Below are 27,952 nucleotides of genomic sequence, written 5' to 3'. Positions count from 1 at the left end.
CCATCTGACTGACCTGTCAGGCATCTTGCACTGAAATAAATGCAGTGTAACTGGTCCGTCCCACTTTATTCTGTGGCTTGCTCTTGCCTGCCTTGACAGTCTAATCTGAACAGTACCAGCCTCGGACATACCTCTTTTCTCACTACCTCTTTAGGTTTACCCCAACTCCCTCACTGGTTTAATGCCTCCCGAGTGGAACTAGCAAATCTCCCTGCTCATCAGGACCCCATGCTTTCCCCTTCCTGTGCCATTGGTACCAATGTACAATGTCCTCCCACTGGCTATTCTCCCCTTTGAGAATATTCTGCACCCTCTCCGAGGCATCCTTGACCCTAGCATCAGGGAGGCACCACCCCATTCTGATGTCTCACTGTCAGCTGCAGAAATGGCAGACTGTGCCCCTGACTAGAGTGTCCCCTAACACCATCGTTTGCGTGGAACTGGGTATACCTTACATTATGTTAGAGCCAGTCTCAGTCGCAGTAACTTGGCAGTCAGTGCTATATTCCCCTGAAAGTCTATTACCCCCTACATTTTCCAAAACAGTACACTTGTTTGAGCTGGGGATAACCACTGGATATTCCTGCAGTACTTGCCTACCCCTCCTAGCTTTCCTAGCGGTAACCCACCTACCTGACTGTATCTGCAGTATCCTGCAATCCTGAGACTGCCACCTATCACACCCCCCGGCTCCTGTCAATTCCTCACTGCCTTTAATCACTCCTTCACCAATCCATGTGATCTGATAGGATTTGCAAACACACTTCCTGCAGACACAATCATCAGGATCATTGAAACTCTCTCTAATCTCCAACATCTGACAGGAACAGCACACCAATCTACAACAGGCCATCTCTCCGCCTTAACAATCTACAGACCAAGACAAAGGCACAGTCTTACTGCTCGAAAAATACTGCCCGAGAATAACTTAATGCTTACGCTTTATATTTTAAACATTTAAACAACAGACCGAAAGACATAAAAAAGAAACCCTCACCTTTCTCACTATTAATATAATAAAACCGTCTAAAATTGATGTTTCAAGAGACTGAAACCCACTGAGCTGATCCTGGCTGTGAGCAGCTCAGAGAGCGAGGTCTCTCTGAGGGCAGCTGTGAAATGTCACTGTTTGTTTCTCTTTTCCCCAAGCTGCATTTCCGAGCGGTTTATACCTTCACAACCAGTCAGCTGGGAGAGGTCACTGCTCGGTTTTATTCACTGGAGGTTGCCTTTGCTGCCCAGACCAGTATTTATTGGCCACCTTTATATGTCTTGGAGAAAGTGGTGGTGAACGGCCTCCCTGAAATGTTGCAGTCCATGTACACCAGTAATGTTTGGACAACAATCCCCCACTAGACCCACATCCCTCCCTGTCTCTGTAATCCCTCTCCAGCTTCAGAAATTGCATGTGTGTAATTTTACCTCAAATTGTACACGGAGAATGATGGAGCTTTTTTAAAAATAATACATTGCTAAAAACGGAGGCAATGGCCAGATGATATTCTTGCTAGACGAGTAATATGAGCAATCTTCCGAGGATTAGGGTTAGATGGTAGCATCATGGCTGATGGTGGCATCAGATATCAATACAATCTCGAATGAAAAGGCTAATGATGACCATGAAACTATTATCGACTGTTAGGAAAAAACCCATCTGGTTCACTAATGCCCTTTAGGGAAGGAAACTGTCATCCTCACCCGGTCTGGCCAACATGTGACTCCAGACCCACAGCAATGTGGTTAACTCTCAACTGCCCTCAGGGTAAACATCCACATCTGAGTGAATAAACAAAAAGAGATTTATATTTAAATCGCAGAGGAAAGCTTTTTTAAAAACAAAATTGTGTTTTCAAACTTTACTAAAAAAATCACCTTGGTCGGATGGCACTATAGACGCTGCAATAATCAGGGAGAATATAAGGAACAAATATACAGAGAGATCTCCGATATACAGTCACAACAATAAGGTTATAGTAGTCAATTGTGATTACGATAGTGTGAAAGGTTTGGTTGGTAAAGAATGTGTTAAATGAGTTCAAGAAATGTTCTTTATCAATATTTAAATGTTCCTATCAGGAAGCAAGCAACACCTGACCTTTTCTTGTCTGATCAGACAGGGCAAGTGACTGAAGTGATAGGACGGGAACAGTTTGGGCGAGAGGAAATTGCGAACACCGTGGAGAAATAGTTGTATAATCGATAACTACAGGTGAGCTGCCTGATGACTGGAGAGTGGCTAATGTTGTACCTTTGTTAATGAAGGGGTATAAGGAGCAGCCTAGGAACTGTAGACCTCAGTGGTGGGTAAGCCATTGGAGGCGATTCAGAAGGATAAGATTTGCATGTATTTGGAGAGTTAAGGAATGATTAGGGACACTCAACATGGTTACTTAACAGGGTGTCTCACAGACTTGATTGAGATTTTTAAGGTAGTCACCAAGAAGATCGATGAGGGCAGAGTGGCAGACATTGTTTATTTGGACTTTAGTAAATCCTTTAAAAAGGTTGTGCAGGGGAGACGAAGTTGTAAAGTTCGATCCCATGGGATTCAGCAAGAGCTTGCCAACTGGATACAAAATTAGCTTAACAATAGGAGACAGTAATAGTGGAGGGTTGTTTTTCACACTGGAGGCCCGTGACCAGCAATGTTCTCCAGGAATCGGTGCTGGGTCCATTTTTGTTTGTCATGTGTGTAGATGGTTTGAATTAGAATATACAAAGCATGGTTTGTTTGTGGGTGACAACAAAAACTGTTAAGGTAGACAGTAACAAAAGGTTATCCACGAATACAGAGAGATTCTGATCAATTGGGTGAATGGGCTGAAATGTGGCAGATGGAATTTAATTTGAATAAATGTAAGATATTATATTTTAATAAAACAAACATCTCCTTTAGCCTCATTAATTAATTACACTAATTAAAAGTAAGGCCTTGAGTAGTGATGTGGAACAAAGAGACCGAGGGGTTCAGGTCTTTGCAGTTTGTGTCACATGTAGACAGGGTGGTTAAGTGGGTGTTTACCTTCATTGCTCAGACCTTTCGGTATAGGAGTTGGGACACTGTCATGAGGTTATACATGATGTTGGTGAGGCCTCTTCACTGTGTTCAGTTCTGGTCCCCCTGTTAGAGGAAGGATGTTATTAAATTGGAAAAGGTTCAGAAGATGTTTCCCAGGATGTTGCCATGAATGGAGGGATTGTTTTAGAAGGAGAGGATGGATAGGCTGGGATGTCTGTCACTGGAGAGCAGGAGGTTGAGGGGTGACCTTATTAGAGGTTTATAAAATCATGGAGTGTGTAGATAAGATGAATGGCTGCATGGGAGGGGGATTCAAGACACCGGTGCATACAGTTTGAGAAGAGATGACAAAGATTTTAAAAAGACATGAGTTTTTCTATTTTTGCACTTATGGGTTGAACTTCCAGAGGAAGTGGTAGCTGTGAACACAATTACAATACTTAAAAGATATTTGGATAAGTACATAAATAGGAAATATTTGGAGGGATATAGGCCAAGCAGAGGCAGGTGTGATTAGTTTAGGTGGAATTATAGTCGACATGGATTGGTTAGACCACAGGGTCCATTTCCATGATATATACCTTTGAAACTCTAACTCTCGGTGTCTTCGTGTTCACAACTCTCCCTATCACTGTCATCTCATGAAGCTTCACAACTCTTCCTTATTTCTGCTATCATAAGCATCTCTGTAACATCCTCCAATCACACAATCCTCCCTATCTCTGTAATCTCGATCCCCACAAATCTCTCTGCTAAGTGCCTTTCTGGAATTCCAGCCTGAAGATAGCCCATTTTTAACTCAGATTCCTGCACCCTGAGCTCCAGAATTTCCTACTAAACCTCTCTGCTCATTTGCCTCCCCAAAACATTAACCAATCATCTATCATCTATTCTAATATCAAAAAGGTATTAGATGATCGCAGTGGGCATGTGTGCCTGATGACCAATATGGAGAAGATGGGGGCATTGTGTTCAACAGTTTAATACCAGAGACTCTGACCCCATTTTATTCTGTGTTTCTCCGTGATTCCCTCTTTTTGAAGCAGACATGAGTGAGAAGCAGTGGAGAATGTAAATGATACACAGTCTGCATAGTGAGAGGATTCCACCACCACTGGCTGTTTACCCTCCAGCTCCACAATGTCCAATAACCTATCCATGCTATTGCGGATCCTGGCACCAGGGAGGTAACATACTATCCTGGATTCATGCCTGTGGCCACAGAAGTGCCTGTCTGTACCCCTGACTATTGCATCCCCGTCACTCTCTTTCCTCCTGTTCTGTGCAGAATCCGAAGCGGGATACAGTATCTGTTTGATAACGGGATGATCACTGGAAACTCCTGCATTTCCTTCCTGAGCCTTTTACTTGATCTGATAGTCATCCATTCACTTTTCTAACTCACTGAACGTGCTGTCCATAACATCCTCAGTATTGCTGATGAGCTACAGTGAGTCCACTCACAGCTTCAGATCTGAAAAGCAGTTTCCCAGTAACTGCAGATGGGCACACTTCCTGCACATATTGTCGCCAGGGACACTGGAAGCATCCCATATTTCCCACATTGTGCAAGAGGAGAACACCGCGGATCTGAGGTCTCCTGTAACAATGTCTCTCTAGATTCAGCTAGTTCTTCTATCGCGAGAACTTAAATGAGCTAGCAACCTTTCTTCACTTCAAGCATGTCCATTATAATCTAAAGCCCCGACCTTTACTTAAACTGACATGTTCTACTTTAAAACCTGTTACAAAATATTCAGCAGGTATCTCATAAAAATTGGCTATTCCCATTGGGGCCATGTGAATTTCTGAATGGCCTGAACTAAACCTGAGTTTCAGCTTCACCTTCTCCCTGTCTCACCTCATTGTTTTCACCCAACTCCAAAACACACTCACTGAGCCAAGCAGCATTCTCAGTACAGCCCTGTCATTTTCAGTTGTCAGAATCTGGAACATTCCACCTGAAAAGATGCTGGAATTTTAGTCCATAAGGAATTTTAATGGGTAGCTTGCAGAGAATCGAAAATAAGGAGTTTACAGGTTAACATTACGAAGTGGGTGATTGGGGACTAAATCTGACAGTTCCTGCAAAGAGATGAGGTGCAATTTGGATAAATCTGTGCTCCCTCTCAGGCCAATATCTCCTTCCTCAGCTGCAGGGCCCAGAACAGAGCACACATCCAAAGGGTGATCCAGCCACAAATTTGTCCATCTCTCTGATTTTTGCTTTTCAAAAGTATTGACGATTAGATTTAGATTACTTTACAGTGTGGAAACAGGCCCTTCGGCCCAACAAGTCCACACCGACCCGCCGAAGCGAAACCCACCCATACCCCTACATTTACCCCTTACCTAACACTATGGGCAATTTAGTATGGCCAATTCACCTGACACTGCACATCTTTGGACTGTGGGAGGAAACCGGAGCACCCGGAGGAAACCCACGCAGACACGGGGAGAACGTGCAAACTCCACACAGTCAGTCGCCTGAGGCAGGAATTGAACCCAGGTCTCAGGCACTGTGAGGCAGCAGTGCTAACCACTGTGCCACCGTGCCGCCCACTAAATTATATTTTCTCTCAGACACAACAGAAAAACCTTTCTGTTTCCACAGTTAAATGCCAATTATATTCAGGTCCTGATGTCTCTGCGGACTGTAAAAACCTGTTTTTGAGATCCAAGTCTCAATTAATATCCCATAAAATGAATTCACACAACAACACTCACAGTCAGTGCAGGATGAATAGTAAAGACAAATATTTATCTTGCACCTAACCTACACATCTCTGAAAACTATGGGCAATTTAGCTCCCAGTGCAATGGCAAAGGAGACACGGGTTAAAGAGTGAATAATAGGTGGGGACAGAGCCCAAAGGAACATTTGGAAAGAAAAAGGACTGGATAGCGATCTGGCTGGGAGAGTGCATAGCTGTGAATGGAGGGAACAGGAACCGGTGTCTGGCAGCATCTCAGTGGATGTGATGGAAATGGTGGCTGATGTACGTTCTGCCGCAAAAAAGACCCTGAGCTTCCAGTTGCCTGCCACTTCAACACACGAGCCTGTTCCCTAGCCAACATCCCTGTCTCATGCTTACTGCAATGTTCCAGTGAAGCTTGATACAAACTGGCAGAACACTCCAGAACATACCAAATGGATCCGTATTTCAATTACAGCAATTTCCCCTCCCATGTGGTCAACAATACCCTCCACCGTATCTCCTCTACTTCCCACACCTCCACCCTTGAACCCAACTCCTTCAACTGCAACAAGGATAGAATCCCCCAAGTCCTCACATTCCACCCAGGTACAACACATCATCCTCCACCATTTCCACCACCTACAATCAGACCCCATCAGAGATATATTTCCCTCCCTAGTCCTTTCAGCATTCCTCAGAGACCATTCTCTCTGACTTCCTTGTTAGATCCACGCTCCCCACCAACCCATCCTCTACTCCCAGCACCTTCGCTCGCCATTGCAAGAAGTGGAAAACCTGTGCCCACACCTTCCCCTCACCTCCATCCAAGACACCAAAGGATCCTTCCACATTCAGCAGAGATAGTTCTTACATTCAAACACCTCACCTATTGAGTCCTTTGCTCTCGATGTGGTCTCCTCTACAGTGGGGAGACAGGATGCCAACTTGTGGAATATTTCAGGGAACATTTCTGGAACACATGTACCAACCAACCCCACTGCCCTGTGGCCGACACATTCAACGGACCCTCCCACTCCGCCAAGGACATGCAGGTTCTGGGCTGCCTCCATCGCCAAATCAAGCCACCCGAAGCTTGGAGGAATAACACCTCATCGTTCGCCTTGGGACCCTTCAACCACACAGCATCAATGTTTCCTCATCTCCCCTCACCCCACCTTATCCTAGCTCCAACCCTCCAACTCGGCACTGGCCTCTTAAACTGACCCACCTGTCCATCTTCCTTCCCCATTATCCACTCCACCGTCTCACCATTACCTCCCACCTGCATCTACCTATTGCCTTCCTAGATCCCTTCCCCCCCAGCCCTACACACCCCCTCCTATTTATCTCTCAGCACTCTTTCCCACACCGCACATTCCTGATGAAGGGCATATACCTAAAACGGCAATTCTCCAGCTACTTGGATGCTGCCTGACCTGCTGTGCGTTTCCAGTGCCACATGTTAACGAAGCTGGAAGAACAAAACCTCATCACCCACTCGGGGACCCTTCAGCCCTTTGGCCTCAATATCAAATTCAATAATTTTAGATCCTGAACTCTGCCACGTCCTAGCATCCTAGCCCCCTACACCCCACACACCAGGCCTTGTTATTACATAGCCTGCTATTACACACTATCTGTGATTAGCCACTAACAGTCCCCATGAACAGCTATTCACTCTCCCCCAGCCAGATCGATATACACTCCTTTGTCCAATTTCTCCTATCTCTCTCTTTGCACTCTATTCCCAATCATTTACTCTTTTACCTATACCTTCTGCATATAAACCAACATTTTTCCCTCAGTCACATCAGTTCTGAGGAAGGTTCATAGGTTCAGAAATGTTAACTCTGACTTGTCTTCACAGATGCTGCCAGACCTGCTGAGCTTTTCCAGCACTTTCTGGTTGTTGTTTATCATTTCCATCATCCACAATTTTTTCTGGTTTTTATTTAGCGGGAGCTTGTAATTCATGTCAAGCAGCCTACACCGTGTGTTTATAAACCGCCCCAGTACCCACAAACTCCATTTTTCTCCCAGTCTATGCCACTCCCTTCACACTCACTGAGTCCCCCCCTCACAGTGACACTGCGCCTGCACAGCTCATGGTCACGTGCTGGCCTGCTGGCCACACCCCTCATTCACTTCTATTGGCTGGAGGATCACGCCAACTCTCCTATTGGTCTGCAGCTGCTGTCAATCACCTGGGCCCCATTGTGTCATGTTGGTGGGATCCTCCCATAAGTGTTGGAGGCTGAAGGGTGACCTCATTGAGTTTTATAAAACCATGAGGGGCATGAATGGGATAAATAGACAGGTCCAGAACGAGAGGTTTAAGTTGACAGGGAAAATATTTAAAAGGGACCTAAGGGGCTCTACGTGGTGGAGCCTGGTACAATTACCCCATCTGAATGGGTATATGAATAGAAAGGATATAGAGGGATATATGCCAAGTGCTGGCAAATAGGACTTGATTAGGTTAAGACATCTGGTCAGCATGGACGAGTTTGACCGAAGGGTCTGTTTCTGTGCAGTACATCTCTATGGCTCGATGGCTCTGCGGAGGGAGGAGCTTCATCATTCACAGCGAATGGGGCATTATCACAGAGCATAGGGGCTGGGGGCTAGTCAGCCCATTGGGGCTGTACTCTCTCCCTCTGCAGATGCTGCAAATCTGTCCCAACTCCCCTCCCAACTGTCCATAGCCTTCCAAATCTTTCCTTAAAAAGTTGAATTCCACATTTGTTTTGACACTAACTGTTGAATCTGCATTCAGCTCTTGTTCAAACTGTTCCAGATGCTCAGAACTGACTCAGTAAAATAATCTTCTCATTTTTACCTTGCATTATTTGCCAGTTACATGAATGCAGTTACTAAAAATTGTGACAAACTTTCTACTTTCCCTCTCTGTCAACTAAATATCCTGGAGACAAATCTGCTCCTGGTCGAAATCACAACAGGGGGAGGTTGAATAGGCTGGGGCTGTTTTCCCTGGCGTGTCGGAGACTGAGGAGTGACCTCACAGAGAAACATAAAATCATGAACGGCATGGACAGCATAAATAAGATAAATAGACAAAGTCTCCTCCCTGGAGTGGGGGCTTCCAGAACTAGAGGGCATAGGTTTAGGGTGGAGGGGAAAGATATAAAAGAGACCTGAGGGGCAACGTTTACACACAGAGGGTGGTACGTGTGTGGAATGAGTGGCCAGAGGAAGTGGTGGAGGCGAGTACAATTGTAACATTCATAGGTATATGAATAGGAAAGATTTGGGGGGATATGGGCCAGGTGCTGGCAGGTGGGACTAGATTGGGCTGGAATATCTGGTTGGCATGGATGGGTTGGACCGAATGGTCTGTTTCTGTGCTGTATGTCTCTGTGATGAATTTTATCCAAATAGCTAGTTCTCCTCGTATTCTATCATGTTGAACTTGCTAACCAGTCTGTTGTTATGTGGAACATTGTGTCTTCCTGAAGTCCGAGTTAACGATGTCCATGCACAAAGCCATGCTGATTCTCCCCAATTATTTGCCTTTCCAATTACATGCAAATCCTGTCCCTTAGAATCCCTTCCAACAACTTGCCTGCCACTGACTACAGGCTCACCGGTCTATAGTTCCCTGGCTTTTCCTTACCACCTTTCTCAAATAATGGCACACATCTTCCAGCACCTCACCTGTGGTTATTGATGACACAAATATCTCAGGGAGGGGCCCAACAATCACTTCCCTAGCTTCCCACAAATTTCTGGGATACATCTGATCAGGTCCCAGGGATTTATCCACCTTTATCCATTTTAAGACATTCAGGGTATCCTCCTCTGTAACATGGACACTTGCCAAGTTATCACTATTTATTTGTGCAAATTCTCTAGCTTCCACATCGTTTTTCAGTAAAAACCAATGTGTAATATTCATATAGAATCTTTCCAAACTCCTGGGGTTCCATAGTCAGTCTTGTTGGTCTTTGAGGGTCCCTATTCTCTGCCTGGTCACTCTTTGTCCTTAGTGTATTTCTAGAATCTATTTGGATTCTCCTTAAATCTATTTCCCAAAGCCATCGCTTGTCCCCTTTTTGCCCTCCTGGTTTCCCTCAAGTATTCTCCTACTGTCTCTATACTCCTCCAGGGATCCACTCAAACCCAGCTGTCTGTACCTGCCATATACCTCCTTCATTTTCTTGACCAGAGCCTCAATTTCTCTCGACAGGCAGCATTCTCTACGCCTCCCAGCCTTGGCCTTAACAGGAATATACTGTCTGTGTACTCTCATTGTCTCATTTTTACAGGTCTATGGAGGCAATGGCAGATGTGGACAGAGAATCAATCATTCTCAGTAAAGAGAAAGTGTTGGGAAAGGTAACAGCCTAAAGGTAAAAGGGGCGCCTGGCCGTGATGGAATGCATCCCAGGGGCAAAAAGAGATGGCCGGGAAAATAGCAAATGTGTTCATGATAATTCGCGAAAATTTGCTGGACTCTGGGACGTATCTGACAGATTGGAAAGCTGCAAATGTGATGCCACTATTTAAAAAAAAAACACCCATTAGTTTAACTTCTGTAGTGGGGAAAATGCTTGAACCTGTCAAGGAAGTAGTAGCGAGTTATCTGGGTAGAAACTATCCCATTGAGCAGACACAGCATGGATTCATGAAAGGCAGCTCATGTTTAATGGATTTACTTGAACTATTTGAGGACATCACAAATGCGTTGGACAAGGGGGACCCAGTGGATGTGGTGTATCTAGATTTCCAGAAAGTAATCGACAAGTTGCCACATGAAAGGCTGCTGTATAAGATAAAGGCTGCACGGCGTTACAGGTAATGCATTAGCATGGATACAGGATGGGTTAACCAACAAAAAGTAAAGAATGGGGATAAATGGGTGTTTGGATTAGTGTTGGCACTACAACTGTTTACAATTTACACAAATGTTTTGGAGTTGAGGACCAAGTGTACGGTGTCAGAGTTCACATTTGATACAAAGATGAGGTAGAGCAATGTGTGCAGAGGCCACCGTAAGTCTGCACAGGGATACAGATAGGTTACGCGAGTGGGTAAGGATCTGGCAGATGGAGGACAATGTTGGGAAATGTGGGGTCATCCATTTTGGTTGAACTAACAGCAAACTGGATGATGAAATGGTGAAAACTTGCAGCAGGCTGCTGTGCAGAGGGAGCTGTGTGTCCTTCTGCATGAATCACAGGAAGTTGGTTTGCAGGTGCAGCAGGTAATTAAGGCAGTGAACGGAATATTGTGCTTCCTTGCTCGAGGGATGGTTATGCTGCAGCTGTACAGGCCACACCTGGAGTACTGGGTACAGGTTTGATCTCCTTACTTCAGCAAGGATGTACTAGCACTGGAGGGGGTGCAGAGGAGGGTCACTAGTTTGGGCCTGGAGTTGAGAGGGTTGGTGTATGTGGAGAGATTGAGAAAACTGGTTCTATACTCATTGTAATTTAGAAGAATGGGAGGTTGGATGGGGAAAAAAAACAAAATTATGAAAGGAGTAAGTAAGATAGAAGCAGGGAGTTTATTTTCACCAGGGATGGGTGAAACTAGAGAACATAGCGTCAAAATAAGGTGGAGCAGATTTAGGACTGAGTTCAGGAGTAACTTCTTCAGTTAAAGGGTTGTGAATCTGTGGAATTCCCTGCTGAGTGAAGCAGCTGAGCTATCAATTTTATTTGCCTTTAAGGCAAAAGGTAGATTTGTGAACAAGAAAGGAATTAAGGGTTATGGTGAGAGAGCAGGAATGTGGAGCTGAGGCCATGAAAAGATCAGCCCTGATCTTATTGAATGGCAGAGCAGGTTTGAGGGGTCAGATGAAGGTTTTTGCCTTGTGCCATCAAAATTGACCCTTGAAAAGTTAAGTTTCTAAATTGGACAATCTGGTCTATTATTTTCTGTAACTATTTTAAAACTAATAGAATTATCAGAGAATCCCAGAATCCCAACAGTGTGGAATGAGACCATTCGGCCCATCACATTGATACTGACGCTCAGAGTCTCCTAACCTCCCCCTGTAACGTTGCATTTTCCAGGGCCACCCAACCTACACATCCCTGAGCACTACGGGCAATTCAGCCTGGATAATCCAATCTACCCTGCACATCTTTGGACTGTGGGAGGAAACCAGAGAACCCGGATGAAATCCACGCAGACAACCCCAATAAGGTGATCATCTCTTTCTTATTTCCCAGTTCCACCCAAATAACTTCACTGGGTGGACTCCCATGAATATCCTCCCTAAGCACAAACATAATGCTATCCCTAATCAAAAACACTACTCCCCCTCCTCTCTTGGCCCCGTTTCTATTCTTCCTATAGCATCTATACTCTGAAACATTAAGCTGCCAGTCCTATCCATCCCTGAGCCACGTTTCTGTAATACCCATGATATCCCAGTGCCATGTTCAAAACCATACCCTAAGCCCATCTGCCTTCCCTGTCAGGCCTCTTGCATTGAAATAAATGCAGTGTAACTGCTCAGTCTGACCTCATTCTCTGCTTTGCCCTTGCCTGCCTTGACTATTTGACCTCAGAACTGTACCAGCCTCAGACATACCTCTTTTCTCACTATCTATTTGCAATCACACCCACTCCCTCACTGGTTTAATGCCTCCTGAGTAGCATTAACAAATCTCCCTGCCCAGATATTAGACACCTTCCAAATCAGGTACAATCCATCCTTCTTATGCAGGTCAACTCTACTCCAGAGGAGATCACAATGATGCAAAAATGTGAATCATTTTCCCCTGCACCAGCTCCTTCCAGCACCTCCTCCTCCTCTGTAATATGGACATTTTTCAAGATATCACCATTTATTTCACCACATTCTATATCTCCCATGTACTTCTTCACAGTAAACACTGATGCAAAGTACTTGTTTCCCTATCTCGCCCATCGCCTGAAGCCCCACACAAAGACTGCCTTGCTGATCTCTATTTTCTCCTAGTTAGCCTTTTGTTCTTAATGTATTTACAAAAGCCCTTTGGATTATCCTTAACCCTATTCGCCAAAGCTATCTCACGTCCCCTTTTTTGCCTCCTGATTTCCCTCTTAATTATACTCCTACTGCCTTTATATTTGAAAATGTTTTGGATTGGAATAAATGCAAAATATTACATCTTGATAAAACAAACCAGGGTAGGACTGACACTCAATAAAAGTAGGACCTTGAGTAGTGATATGGGAACAAAGAGACAGAGGGCTTCACGTCTTTGAAGTTTGTGTCACATGTAGACAGGGTGGTTAAGAAGGTGCTTAGCACACTTACCGTCATTGTTCAGACCTTTGAATACAGGAGTTGGGACGTTATGTTGAGGATGTACAGGATGTTGGAGAGGCCTTTTCTGGAATACTCTGTCCAGTTCTGGTTGTGCTGTTATAGGAAGGATATTATTAAATTGGAGCAGGTTCAGAAGAGATTTACCAGCATGTTGCCATGAATGGAGGGATTGTGTTCTAAGGAGAGGCTAGATAGGCTGGGAATGTTTTCCACTGCAGTGCATGAGGTTGAGGGGTGACCTTATTAGAGGTTTATAAAATCAGAAAAAGAGTGCAGATAAGGTGAATAGCCGGGGGAGAGGGGGATTCAAAACTTGGGTGCATTCATTTTGAGAAGAAATGAGAAAGGTTTGAGAAAAGACATAAGGGTTTTAAAAAAAAACATACGTGTGGAATGAATTTCCAGAGGAATGAATACAATTACAATATTTAAAATACATTCAGATAAGTACATAAATAGGAAATATTTGGATGGATGTGGACCAAGCGGAGGCACGTACACTTAGTTCAGTTTGGAATTATGGTTGGCATGGACTGGTTGGACCACAGGGCCTGTTTCCTTGCTGTATAACATTATGACTCTAATCCTCACTAACTCTAAATTCCTCCATCCTCAACTCTCCTGATCACTGTCACCTCATCCAGCCTCACAACTCTTCCTTATTTATATAATTCCTCACCAGCCACAGAACGCTCCCTATCTCATGTCCTCCAGTTTCTCAGATCTCTGCTACATGTGCCTTTCTTTAGTTCCAGCCTTGAGGATGCCCTCATTCACTCCGATTGGTTGGAAGACAAACTGGTACGACCTGGTCCTCCAGTACGGCCCTCTGCCCCCTATTGGCCTGCGCTGACATCAATCACACGAGACCCATTGTGAGGTGAGTGGTGGGATCCTCCCTCTCTCTGCCCTGGAATGAGCTTCATCATTCACAGTGAATGGGGCAGTATCTCAGAGCACAGGGGCTGGGGGCTATTCAGCCCATTGGGACTGTACTCTCTCCCTCTGGAGATGCTGCACATCTGTCCCAATTCCCTTCCCATTTGCCCATAGCCCCCCAAATCATCCCCTAAAAAGTAAAATTCCAAATCTGTTTATGAATAACTGCTGAGTCTGTGTCCAGCTGCCAATCAGACAGTTCCAGATGCTCAGACTTTACTGAATAAAATAATGTTCACATGTTCACATATTATTTGCCAATTACCTGAAAATAGTTACTAAAATTGTGGCATTGTTCACAATTCCCTTCTCTCTGCAAATTAAATATCCAAGACACAAATTTGCAACTGGTCAAACTCACTGCTTAACTGTCTCAGCTCCAAGGACAATTATCTGTGCTTCTGCTAGCTCTCCACAAAAGAGGAACACATCTTATTTTCATTTATTCGTGTCATAGAGATGTACAGCACAGAATCAGACCTTTGGTCCAATTTGTCCATGCCAACTAGGAATCCTAATCTAATGGAATCCTATTCCCAGCTATTGATCCGTATCCCTCGAAACCCTTCCTATTCATGTCCCCAATCAGATGCCTTTCAAATGTTGTAATTGTATCAGCCTCCACTACTTCATCTGGCAGCTCATCCAATACACACATCACACACAGCTTGAAAACTTTGCTTCTCAGATCCCTTTTAAATCTTTGCTCTCTTGACTTAAGCCCATGTGATCTTGTTTTGGAACCACCTAACCTGGGGGGGAAAGACCCTGGCTGTTCACCTTATCCATACCCCTCATGATTTTACAAATCTACATGAAGTCACCTCTCAATCTTTGACTCTCCAGGGAAATTACCACCAGCCTCTCCGTAGCCCAAATCCTCCAACCCTGGCAAAGTCTTTGTCAATCTTGTCTGAACTCTTTCAAGATTCAGAACATCCTTCCCAGAACAGGGGATTTTGAACTTAAAACAGAATTCCTGAAATGGCTTAATCAATTTCCTGTCCAGCCACAATATGATGTCCCAGCTTCTGTATTCAATGCATCGACCAATAAATATAAGCAGACCAAACACCACCTTCACTAGTCCGCCTATCTGCGACTCTACTTTCAACGAACAATGAATCTGAACTCCATGGTCTCTTTGTTCAGCAACACTCCGAAGGACTTTACCATTAAGTGTATAAATCCTGCCCTGATTTGCCTTTCCAAAGTGCAGCACCTCGCATTTGTCTAAATTGAACTCCGTCTGCCATTCTTTGCTCCATTGTCCCATCTGATCAAGATCCTGTTGTATTCTGAACTAACCTTCTTCGCTGTCCACTATACCTCCAATTTTGGTGTCTTCTGTAAAACCACTGACTATATCTCATATATTCACATCCAAGTCATTTATTTGAGAACCGAATATCCATTCCTGCAGCACACTGCTGCTCACAGGCCTCCAGTCCGCAAAGCAACCCTCCATCACCACCCTCTGCCTCCTACCTTCAAGCCAGTTTTGTATCCAAATGGCTAGTTCTCCCAACATTCCACGTTATCTAACCTTGCTAACCAGTCTGCTTTGTGGAACATCGTTCAGTGTCCATATCGACAACGTCCACAGTCTGCCTTCATCAATCATCTTTGTCACATCTTCAAAAAAAACTCAATCAAGTTAGAAAGAGAGAATTACTCACACAAAGTCATGTTGACTATCCTTAATCTTTCCTGGTCTTTTCAAATACATGTAAATCCTATCCCTCAGAATCCCTTCCAATAACTTGCCTACCACTGACTTCAGGCTGCCTGTTCTGTTGTTCCCTGGCCTTTCCTTACCACCTTTTTAAAATAACAACACCTGTCTTCCAGCACCTCACCTGTCACAAACGATGATATAAATACCTCAGGGAGGGGCACTGCTTTCCTAGCTTTCCACAAATTTCTGGGATACACCTGATCAGGACCCAGGGATTTATCCACCTTGATGCCATTTAAGACATCCAGTACCACCTCCTCTGTAACATGGACACTTTTCAAGTTATCACTGTTGTTAACTATCAAGTTCTCCAAACTCTCCAGAAAAGAGTAGCATAGTATCTCTCCCACCTCCTGTTGTTCCACAGATGGCCTTCTTGATCTTTAAGAAGTTGTATTCTTTGTCTATTTTTTCTTTTATCCTTGATATATTTGTAGAATCGCTTTGGATTCTACTTAAACCATTTCCTAGAGATATTTCATGTTCCCTTTTTGCTCATCTGATTTCCCTTGAGTATATTCCTGTAAAAACATGAACCTGTACTCCCAATTCCTCCGCCTCTGCCATATCTGCTTCCAGGAAAAGCAATTCCACTCCAGGACATCCCAGAAAGGATTCCTATTTCAAGGACTGCATTTCCCTCCCACGTGATCAAAAATTCCCTCCAATGCATATCCTCCACTTCCCGTACCTCCACCTTCCCCCCCACCCCTCCAACCACAATAAGAATATAATCCACCGGTCCTCACCTGCCACCCCACGAATCTCCAGATACAGCGCATTAACCTCTGCAATTTCCGCTACCTACAGTCAGACCCCACCACCATGGATATATTTCCCTCCCCAGCCCTTCCACAGAGACCATGGGATATTTGGTGCTGATGTGCTGCCCCACTGATACCTCAGTCACTCACCCTGCCCAATGGTCTAGTGATACTATCGCTAGATGGATAATCCAGACACCCAGATAACGTTCTGGGTCCCAGGGTTTGGATCCCGTCACAGCAGACAGTGGAATGTGAATTCAATAAAAATTTGGAAGTAAGAATCTATTAAAGACCATGAATCCATTGTTGATTGTTGCAAAAAAAAACAATGAGATTCACTAATATCCTTCAGGGAAGGAATCTGCCATCCTTACCTGGTCTGGCCTGCATGTGACTCCAGACCCACAGCAACATGGTTGAATCTTAACTGCCCTTGAGGCCCAGCCAGTGACACCCTCATCCTGTGAATGAATTAAAAAAGGTCAAGTCTTGTATACAATCATACTATTCTTACAGATAAGTGATCTGTTAGTAAATTTGCTTCTCAATTCCCGGCTGACTATTTATTTCTCAGTTCCACCTGTACAACTTGCCTGGATGTACTTCCAGGATTATCCTCCTGAAGCCCAGCCATAATGTTATCCCTCATCAAAACCATCTCACCCCCTGCTCTGTTGCCCCCTTTCTATCCTTGCTATAGCATCTATACCTTGGAACATTAAGCTGCTGGTCCTAACCATTCCTAAGTCATACCTCTGTAATTGCTGTAATATCCCAGTGCCATGTTCAAAACCATACCCTGAGCTCCTCTGCCTGACCTATCGGGCCTCCTGCATTGAAATAAATGCAGTGTAACTGCTCAGTCCTACCTCATTCTGTGCCTTGCCCTTGCCTGCCTTGACTGTTTGACACCTGAACTGTACCAGCCGCAGACTTGGCTCTTTCCTCACTCTTTTGAGTTTACCTCCATTCCTTCACTGGTTTAATGCCTCCTGAATAGAACTAGCAACTCTTCCCTTTCAGTGCAGGTACAATCCAACCTTCTGATGAAGGTCAATTCTACCCCACAAGAGATTCCAATGATCCAACAATGTGAAATCTTCTATTCCTATGTCATTGATACCAATAAACAACAGCCTCCCCTCAAAATGGTTATTCTCCCCTTTAAGAATATTCTGCTCCCTCTCTGAGGCATCCTTGTACAAAAATTACACATTCGAATAATAAACCTTACACTCATCACATCATTATAAAAGGATTACATAACACATGATGGTTTGGGGAGACCTTTTGAGAGAATGTGATGATTCAAAGGAGAATTTTTAAGCAGCAAAAGGGATTGATCTGGAACACAATACTCACAATGCGAATATCCAGGTCCTGATGTACTGAGTAATTCAGAGTTTGGCAGAACATTTACTGAGATTACCATCTGAATGTCCACCTGTCATATCCTGTAATACAAGTTTATAAAATCTGTCACTCTCAGTTCAAGTTAGAAACCCACACCATCCCCTCCTCCTGGCGCAGGATTACTGTACATAGTTACAACAGGTCATCAGGAAGGGGAATGGAATGTTTTGTTTCGAGGGTTTTCAGTATGAGAGTTTGGAGTATATACCTGAGAGTAACGTGAGGAAGTGGTGGTGAGACCACCATATCTGGAGTAATGTGAGCAGTTTTGGTCCCTTTAGATAAGGAATGTGTCACTTTATTGGAGGCATTTCAGGGAAGATTCACTAGTAGAAAGTGCGGACTGCAGATGCTGGAGATCAGAGCTGAAAAATGTGTTGCTGGAAAAGCGCAGCAGGTCAGGCAGCATCCAAGCAGAAGGAGAATCAACGTTTTGGGCATAAGCTGAAGAAGGGCTTATGCCCGAAACATTGATTCTCCTGCTCCTTGGATGCTGCCTGACCTGCTGTGCTTTTCCAGCAACATATTTTTCAGCAGGGAAGATTCACTGGGATGATCCCTGGTTTGGAGGGATTATCTTTTAAATAAAGGCTGAACAGGTTGGGACTCTACTCACTGGATTTTGGAGAAAGAGAGGTGATCTCATTGAGACAGATGGGATTCTTAAGGGGTTTGACAGGATAAATACTGAGTGGATGTTTCCGAGTGTTAATACTGAAAAGGGAGTCTGGAACCAGATTCTGGGTCAGTCGCGGAATCAAGGGTTCTGCTTCAGATTCGTCAAGTTTAAGGCGACACAGAGGCGGGTAAGGGGTTTCAGTAGCAATGGAGCTGGGGTGAGGTGGAGACAAACAATGTTTAAGAGATTGGAATTCCCTGGTGTTTGGGATTGTGCAGATGTCTGATCAGAAGGTCACCTTAGGGTCAAATATAACAGCAATATTGTGAAGAACGTATTTCTGCCTCAGACAGTTACCAGGGAGAGGGAGAGGCTCAGCAGTAAGAGAAAGGAGTTTGGAATAACAACTGAAGGCAATGGGTTTAACCGTTACAATGTTTCATTGGAGGAAACTGCAGCTAATCAAGTAGTGGGAATGTGATAAGCAGTTTGGTAACTGAGTAACAGTGGAACAATGGAGAGGGATGGTGGGGAGGGAGAGCTGGACAGTGTCAGTGTACATGTGAAACCTAACATGGTGCTTTTTCACAATGTCAACTCCTGGCAGTATGTAGGTGAGATACAGGAGAGAGCAAGGATAGATACTGGAGGGACACCAAATGCAAGGAATTCAGAAAGGAAAGAGAGAGTGGAAATGGAGCAGGATTTTCCAAAAACCGTGAGGTCAAAAGGAAGTTTTTCAAAGAAGGGGAGAGAAGGGCATAACCAGAAAAGACAGACAGCCAGAACAAGGAACAATATCTGTGAATCGGTGAGGAGGAGGAGGAGACAGAGTGTTGGAAAGTCTGTGGTTTAGCAAGCTTTGGGTAAATTGTAAAGATGAGCTCTGATAAGGCTTAACAAGAGACTGGAGAAAGATATAGGTTTAGGACAAAAACCAGGAACACCACGTGAGGCAGTTTGGCTCGGTGGGCTAGTGGGAGGGAGGGAAGCAGCAGATCGGATTATCTCAGTCATGGTGACAGAGAAACTCCATGTGCTCCTCACTCATGTTATTGGAGGGGAGGATAGAGGAGACAGGATGATGGACAGTGTTTTACAAAGAAACAAAACCAGGGTTAGTGATATTTAAAATGAGTGAACAAACCTGATGTGTTTAGCTTTTATCCAGAATATTAAAACAAACGACTGAAGTCCTGGTTCGAATCCCATCTTGGCAGATGGTGGAATCTGAATTCACGAAAAAATAACTGGAATTAGGAATCTCCTGATTTCCACGAAACCATTGTCAATGGTAAAAAAAATCCTGCCAACCTGAGAGCAGCCCATCCAGCTACTCACTGTACTAATCACTGCAAAGTCTCAACACAGGAATGAAACTGGATGGACCATGTGGCATCTAACAAGGCACCAGAAATTACAACCACAGAATCAACCCTCTCGATGGTGCAACGTCCTCCTCACTAACATCTAGTTTTTGGTGCCAAAATGTGGAGAGCTGTACCTCAGACTAGTCAAGAAGCAGCCTGACATAGTCATATTCACGGAATCATCCCTTACAGACAATGACCAGACACCACTTTCACCATCCTAGATATTGAGAGTGTGGTGCTGGAAAAGCACAACAGTCAGGCAGCATCAGAGGAGCAGGAGAATCGACGTTTTGAGCCTCAGCCCTTCATCAGTCTGATCTGGTGTGCTTTTCCAGCACCACACTCTCGACTCTGACCTCCAGCATCTGCAGTCTTCAATTTCTCCTAAAATCTCTGGATATGTCCTGTCCCACCGGCAGCACAGACCAGACAGAGGTGGTGGCACAGTGGTGTACAGACAGGGAGGATTCGCCCTGGGAGTCTCATGGCTCCTGCTGATTACCACGTACTGTCCTCCCTTGGCTGATGGATCAGTTCTCCTTCGTGTTGAACAACATTTGGAGGAAGCACTGAGGCAACAAAATGGTGTCAAACATACTCTGGGTACAGGATTTCAATGTCCACAATCGAGACTGGCTCTGCAACAGAATTACTGACTGAGCTGGCCAGGTCCTAAAGGACATAGCTGCTCAACTGAGTCTGCAGCGGGTGGTGAGGGAACCAACAAGAAGGAAAAAAACATACTTGATCGCATTGTTATGAATTGACCAGCTGCAGATATGTCTGGCCATGACAGTATCGGTAAGAACGACCATTACATGTTCGTTTTGGAGACAATGCCTTGCCTTAAAGTTGAGAAAACCTCCGCTGTGTTGAGTGGCACTATCACCGTTCTAAATGGGACAGACTTCAAAGAGATGTAGAATCTCAAATAGGGTATCTATAAGGTACTGTGGGACATCAACAGCAGCAGAACTGTACTCCAGCACAATCTGTAATCTCATGGGTTTGTAAATCCTGCTCTCACCCATCACAATGGACAGTAAAGGAGGGCTTGCCAAGAGCAGCACCAGGCATACCTAAAAATGAAGTGCTAATCTGGTGAAGCTATCAAACAGAATTACCTGCATATCAAACAGCATCAGCAGCAAGCAACAGAGCTCAGTGATCCAACATCCAATGGAACAGATCGGAGCTCTGCAGTTCTGCCACATCCAGTTGTGAACGGTGATGGACAATTAAACAACTCACTGGGGGAAGCATCACAGAAATCCCCACCCTTACTGATGGAGGGGCCTCACATACCCATGCACCAGATAAGATGACAGCATTTGCAGCAATCTGCAGCCAGAGTGCAAAGTGGGATGATCCATCTCAGCCTTCTCCAGTGGTTTCTAACATCACAGATGTGAGTTTTAAACCAGTTCGATTCAGTTTGAATCACATCAAGAAATGGTTAAGTAGTGTAAAGGCTACTGGCCCTGCCAATATTCTGGCAATCATACTGATGGCTTGTGCTCTAGAACTTGCCACTCACCGAGCCACGTACCGCTCCAGCACTGGCATCTACCGACAATGTGGAACATTGCCCAGGGATGTTCAACACAAAAGCACAGAACAATCCAACCCAGGCAATTTCCATCTATCAGTCTACACTCGATCAGCAGTAAAGTGATGGAAGATGTCATCACCAGGGCTACCAAGCAGCAGCTGCTCTGCAACAGTCAGCTGAGCGACACTCACTTTAGGCTCCACCAGGGCCAATGAGCTCACGATTGTGTCACCGCCTGATTCACAAACTGACAACCAGCTGAATCCCAGAGGTGAGGTGAGGGTGATAGCTCAGCCCCACTCCAAGATCACTATTTCGAGCTGATTTCACCCTTGTCTCAACACAATGTGATGAAAGTATATGAGCTATCTCTAGACTTCATTATCCAAACTCACTCCCTGGCCAGCTTCCCACATTCAACCTCCCTGTAATCTCAAGAACATCTAAATATCTGCTTGTTGATTCATCAAAAGTCTCCTATTCATAAGCAACAACATAGAGTCATAGAGATGTACAGCATGGAAACAGACCCTTCGGTCCAACCCATCCATGCCAAACAGATATCCGAACCCAATCTAGTCTCACCTGCCAGCATGTGGCCAATATCCCTCAATTTAAATTTCTCACACTTGATTTAATTCCTGGCTGTGATAATCCCTAGCTCCCTGCACCACACACACTTTGAGACCTCGACAACCCATTTTCTTTGAGACTCCCAACAATTTGTTAATTCATTACTTCATCTGTGTGGCTGTTTCTACAGTTGCTGAAGCAGCATGGTCTGAAATTCGCAACCAAAATCTCACAGCTCTGTTTTCCACCTTTAAGACATCCCTCAAAACCTACTTTTGGTCACCTGGCCTAATATCTCCATCTCTGGCCTTATGTCTAAAGTTCTCAATAGTATTTTTGTGAAATTATAAGCATGATAATAAAAATACAAACTGTTGTTGATTTGACATTATTTTCAAATCATCACTGTTGCTGTAATGAATAATCTGTAATGTCTCTTACCCAACCTCATTGTAGGAGCACCTTCACCACACAAACTGCAGCTGTACAAGAAAGTCAAACATCACCCTCTCCACAAGCAACAGGGCTTTGGCATTAATCACTGGTATCTGTGGAAGGAGAAACACAGTTGATGTTTCATGGAGTGCAAAATGGATTACAGGGAATGAAAATGGTGCAGAATTTGACAGCCAGAAATGGAAGGAAAATACACTTGCTTTTTGGAAAAAAGAATTCTTGACTGTCAAAAATATTCAAGAAAAAAGTAATCTGATAATCTAGCAGCACATGGTCAGGGGTTGGGCCGCAGCGAAAAACTCATTTGCAAAGGTCTATAAAAGTAATAATACAGTAGTAAACAGACCAAAAATACACCCATGGTTCGAGACTGAGGAAGCTAGATATTGACAAAGTGGCCATGAGGGAGCCAAGGGGTGAATCAGAGCAGTATTGGCTGCTGTGATCACAATGACTCTATACCAGAGAAAGGCTGCACATGCGCCTGGCTGCACTTTGCCCCCTACAAAGATGGCGGCGGTACACGTGTCCAGTGAATCGTTGTCCCGAATAAAGATGGCGGCGCTCACTCAGGCCTGCAGCCGCGCTGAGGCAATTCCCCATTTACTGCAAACACGGGACTGGGACGTTCAAATTTGTGTTTTCCGACGTGCACAATTTGTTTGTAAAACCTCTCCGCTCATGGCAACACAGTTTTTCTCCCAGTTCCCTGTTTATTTCTTTCCTTACCGTATCCTTTCTTTCCATAACTTCCCGAGCATTCATTACAGCGACTCTGCGCCGCGCGCGAGTGATCACATGGTTTAGTTTAGCTCCGCCCAACATTCACTTTGATTGGAGGACCAACATCCCGCTAGGTCATCCAGCTCCGCCCACCGTCCTTTCATTGGTCCGGTGCTGACATCAATCACCCGGAGTCCCTTTGTTGGCGAGAACATGCGCAGTGTGTCCTGCTTCAGCTGATATGTTGGGTAATGTGATGGGAGAGTTTACTGAGGGTAAGGATTCCCTTTGTGTGAGCTCTGCAGTAGATTTCCTTTATTCATGGAGGGGATTGCCTTCCTACTCATGACTGTATAGCTGTGATTGATGAATCAATGCCTTCTGAATCAGTACATAAACACCCCATTTTCACTCCTTTACACAACATCTGAGATCTTAAGCACATTGTATCACGCTCTTCTTTGGAAACAAAAAAAAACATGAAATAGAGCCTCAAGGAATCGGTGCAGGAGTAGGGCATTCATCGCCTTCAGCTTGTTCCCCCATTCTATCAGATCATGGCTTGACCAACCCAGACCTCAATACCTCTTTTATGCTTGATCCGCATAGCCCTCAACTGCTCAATATTTCAAAAATCTATTTGCCCTTTTTTAAAATAATTTGAGATAGAATCATAGATTCCCTACTATGTGGAAACAGGTCCTTCAGCCCAACAAGCCAGAACAACCCTCCGAAGAGTAAGCCAACCATTCCCCTCCCACACTTAACTTTCGCAATTGTTTGGGTGCGGAAATTCTAGCCATTCACAGAGAAAAAGTTCTTTACTTTTTCTAAAATGAATGTTCCCTTATGTAATGTCCCTTGGTTTGAGACTTCACTGGTGCTAGAAAATCTAGTCAACATCTACTCTGTCAAGCTCCTCAGAATCTTGTTTCCATAAGATCACTCCTGCTTATCTATTCTTGATAGGTCAACACTTTCGTCCTCGAAACATCTAATTGAATCTTTTTTGAATGGTCTCCGATGTTGGTTTATCCTTTATTAAATATGGGAGCTAACATTGTATACAACACTGCAAGTGAGGACTCACCAACAGCCAGTGTGGTAAACCAATCGTCAATCCATGCTAATACATTACGCCGATACCATGAGCTCCTAAATTGAGCAATTGACTTTTATGTAGCACCTTATCATTTGCATTTTTAAAATCCAAATACAGAACATCATTGGATTGCCCTTTATCAGCCCTGCTTGTTATCTCCTCAATGAACTGTCGCAAATTTGTCAAATATAATTTCTCTTTCACAAAACCCAGTCTACCATGTTTAATGATAAGCGTTTCTAAATGTCCTGCAATTTCTTACTTTAATATTTGACTCTGTAGATTCTTTCAGTAGCTTTGTTAAGTATGATTCCCCTCTCTTAAATCCACGCGGACTCTGTCCAATCCTGTCACTGTTCAGTAAGAAACTTGACTGTATCCCAATGTAGTTAGTAAATGTATCTATACTTATTTTTAAAAATCGATTACTTATCAATGCTGGACCCATGCAATATCAATGGTGAGTCTGAATTTGGGTAATAATATTTTTTCTGTTAATTCCTTTACGTACTGTGTTATGCAGACAGCGCCAAGCTGTTACTCTCAATTGTGAGTAACTTTGAAAATAATATATTTTAAAAATGACATCCCAAAATACTGCCTCATTATTGTGCAAGGAGGATTTTGCATTCAATAGTTTGCAGATAAAATTGAACAGCTTTTTGCTGCAATTTGGCCAGACTGCAGGTTACTCCAAAGTGGCAACTCTGCTCTCAAATTCTTACTTGACACTGCCCAAGGCGATACTGGTGGGACTTCACTTTGCCATTCTTGTTCACCAGCTTTATTTCCAGGTTTAATACTATAATCATTCTAGAGCTTGTAATTTTAACCAAACTTATCTTTTAGGTACATATGTAAATATCATACTGAAATGTTGCTCTGAATGGTAACAAATCTGAAATTAGTCTCTAATCAGATAGTAACGTGCTTCGACCTTTCTACGTATGTGTTGCCATAAGTCTATGCCAGTTATTTTTCTGAAGCCTGTGATTGCTGATGAAGGGCTTATGCCTGAACCATCAACTCTCCTGCTTCTCGGATGCTGCCTGACTTGTTGTGCTTTTCCAGCATGACACTTTTCGACTCTGATGTCCAGCTTCTTTGGTCGTCACTTTCTCCTTTGAGTAGATTAAACCAAGAATATTTTTTGTTGATCACAGTGCAATAGGAACCAATTCATGAAATTCAGATATCTCACATTTACCTTAACTATGTGAAGGCTAAGACATTAATAAATTATTGTCAGTAATTGAAACCGTGCTGACAAACTTGTGCAGTATCAGTGCCTCAGCTTTAGAGTGTTCCCAGATATCGCACAGCTGCAGTATTTTGTTTTGCACTCGGCTATATTTTGTTCTCAATTGTTTCTTTGTGAAAGATTACAAAATTAACTTAGATGAATGAACTTATGATTTCTTTAACCAATGTTAGAGAAAACAACGTCAGTATTTCAAGTGCTGATAAAGTAAAATAAAATGATAATCAGTAGAAAGGGTTTAAGATGGATATGGAACAAATGCTGGAACAAATGCTGGGATTAGATTAATTTAGGATATCTGGTCAGCATGGGCAAGTTGGACTGAAGGGTCTGATTGTGTGTTGACAACTGTGACTTCATTCTCTCAATTATTCAAGAATTTGAATACTTCGAGGAGGAAAAGGAGAATTTATGCAGAGAATGCACTTGAAATGATAATTGAGGTATATCAAACTCACATTGTTTCATGACCTTTTCCTCTGGGTTCTTCAATGAACAAACTTGTTTTATTATCTGAATAACTATGTATCATGTGATTTGTTTTGCACAAAATATTTCGTTAGGATCTCGTGAACTATTAAAAAGTGTTCATGTTTAAAATTTAGGCAGCGTGATTATTAAGCAAGAAAAGGTGAGTGTTTTACTCCCACTGAATCATTGCTCTATAAAAGGTGACAAGCTTTTTATCTTTTCTGGGCACTGAATATATGGAAATCAATTCTGAAGGAAAAAATCCTCGACGGTAATTTTTTTTTCGATTACTTACAGTGTGGAAACAGGCCCTTCGGCCCAACAAGTAACACCGACCCGCCGAAGCGCAACCCATCCAGACCCATTCCCCTACACCTAACACAATTTAGCATGTCCAATTTACCTGACCTGCACATTTTTGGACTGTTGGAGGAAACCGGAGTATCTGGAGGAAACCCACGCAGACACGGGGAGAATGTGCAATCTCCACACAGTCAGTCACCTGAGACGGGAATTGATCCCGGGTCTCTGGTGCTCTCTGGTGCTGTGAGGCAACAGTGCTAACCACTGTGCCACCCCAATTACTCCCCATATGTTCCCACATATGGGGAGTAATTGCTTCTGGTCACTCTTCAGGCTATAGAGGCTCGGAAAGAAATGAGTTGGCAAAAGTTTGTCCATCCAAATGATGTTGCTATGCTCATTGGTAAACTTGCAAGATCTATTGAAGAAACACGTGTTTCAGAGTGTATGCAATAAACCTGAACATTGTTATTTTTTCACAGAGCTTGGGACCCGACTGGAGCAGCAATGAAGCTCGTATTGTTTTTTTAAATTTCCGAGCTTGCCAAATTATTGTTGGTAAATGCAGGTGACTTTATCAAAGCACATTTCACACTCCCCAGCTACGAATTTGGTCCCAATTCTGTCAGTCCATCCATTCCTATGGATCACAGGTATTTTAAATGTGAGCACTCCATTTAACTATTTGAATTGAATACTTCAGTGGTTAAATCCTCTTGCATTCTTAATTTCAAATTACCCAATGTGATTTTTTTGTCCCCCCTGAATTTGCCAAGCACTGGGCAGTTCTGGAATATTCGAAATATTTACAATAGATGCATTCACACTATTGAAGGCAACCTGGCAGATTTGAATACCATTCGGGTAGTCAACAACAATACATAAGTAACTTTATGAATTGCTTACTGTACACCAACAACGCAAACCAAGTATCAGTGAAACCACAGACTGTTTCCCAAGGATTCCCAAATCTAAACAGTGCATTCCAGATATGCTCACTATCACCATCTGGGAGCAGTCTCCAAAAGTGCTCCCAGAATTTAGAAAGTGCATTCACTGCCCTCCAAAGCTCAATCTGCTGTCACAGGCTTCACTCTTATTGTATACAATGGTAGTTATTGTCCAGTTCTTTAACGTGACAAATGATTTTACAAACAATTTATAAAATACTTTAAATCCTGAAGAAATGTGATGTCAGCCCTTTGTAGAAGTGAAAGAAAGTGTGATGTTTGTTTGACCTTTGGCTCTATGTATCAGACTGAACTGAACCTTTAGCAAGATGTGGGATGTTTCCCACACACTTTGTTTAAAAAAAACAAAGATTTTGCTCTAAGATTTAAATGTTCAATCAGGTTTAATAAAAATCTTTCCAAAAATTGAGAGTTTGACTTCAGCTCCTGTAAAGAGACACGCTCTTTGCCTTCAATTTTGTGACATGTGATCATTCTTCGGTAAAGGTGGCTGTGTGCAACACTGCAGGATGTTGTCTGAAGTGCCTCATTGGGTGGATGAGCTTTATTACTGGTGTAACTCGGCTAATTTTGAAATGGAATGTTACTTTGAGTTAAATCTTGTTTTTAAACTGAGATGTGCTTGTGTAACTCAAGTGTGGAAACTATGCTCATGTTTGCAATGAACCTTTCACTTTTGCAGATTAGT

The 27,952-nt window shown here is 43.6% G+C and overlaps 1 protein-coding gene and 1 long non-coding RNA gene across 11 annotated transcripts in view; one reads left to right on the top strand and one right to left on the bottom strand.

The window, feature by feature from the left end:
- The window catches only part of LOC148139529 (uncharacterized), a 224,345-nt gene extending 201,130 nt beyond the window's left edge, over positions 1-23,215 (bottom strand). For 3 of the 10 annotated variants that reach the window (XR_015753636.1, XR_015753638.1, XR_015753635.1), the window contains exons 1-7: positions 23,163-23,215; positions 22,419-22,525; positions 19,627-19,709; positions 17,810-17,901; positions 16,822-16,908; positions 12,992-13,096; positions 3,023-3,121 (exon numbers count right to left, since the gene is read on the bottom strand). Coding sequence is in view for 1 of the 10 variants with exons in the window: in XM_087980962.1 (XP_087837088.1) it covers positions 16,822-16,908; positions 19,627-19,691 (152 nt within the window). In the remaining 9 variants the exon portion in view is untranslated. The remainder of the gene's footprint in view (positions 1-3,022; positions 3,122-12,991; positions 13,097-16,821; positions 16,909-17,809; positions 17,902-19,626; positions 19,710-22,418; positions 22,526-23,162) is intronic. The other 7 variants (XR_015753642.1, XR_015753639.1, XR_015753637.1 and 4 more) reach the window with 6 other exon arrangements.
- Positions 11,756-26,388, top strand: LOC148139528 (uncharacterized). The gene is made up of 3 exons (XR_015753644.1): positions 11,756-11,889; positions 13,753-13,883; positions 26,288-26,388. It is a non-coding gene; the product is annotated as an uncharacterized LOC148139528 (long non-coding RNA).
- The last annotated feature ends 1,564 nt before the right edge of the window (positions 26,389-27,952 follow it).

This window comes from Chiloscyllium plagiosum, unplaced genomic scaffold, assembly GCF_037043375.1.
Source record: "Chiloscyllium plagiosum isolate Xiang-an unplaced genomic scaffold, Cpla_swu_hap1 HiC_scaffold_38, whole genome shotgun sequence".
Classification (NCBI taxonomy): Eukaryota; Metazoa; Chordata; class Chondrichthyes; order Orectolobiformes; family Hemiscylliidae; genus Chiloscyllium; species Chiloscyllium plagiosum.
This window is presented reverse-complemented; position numbering and strand designations above follow the sequence as displayed.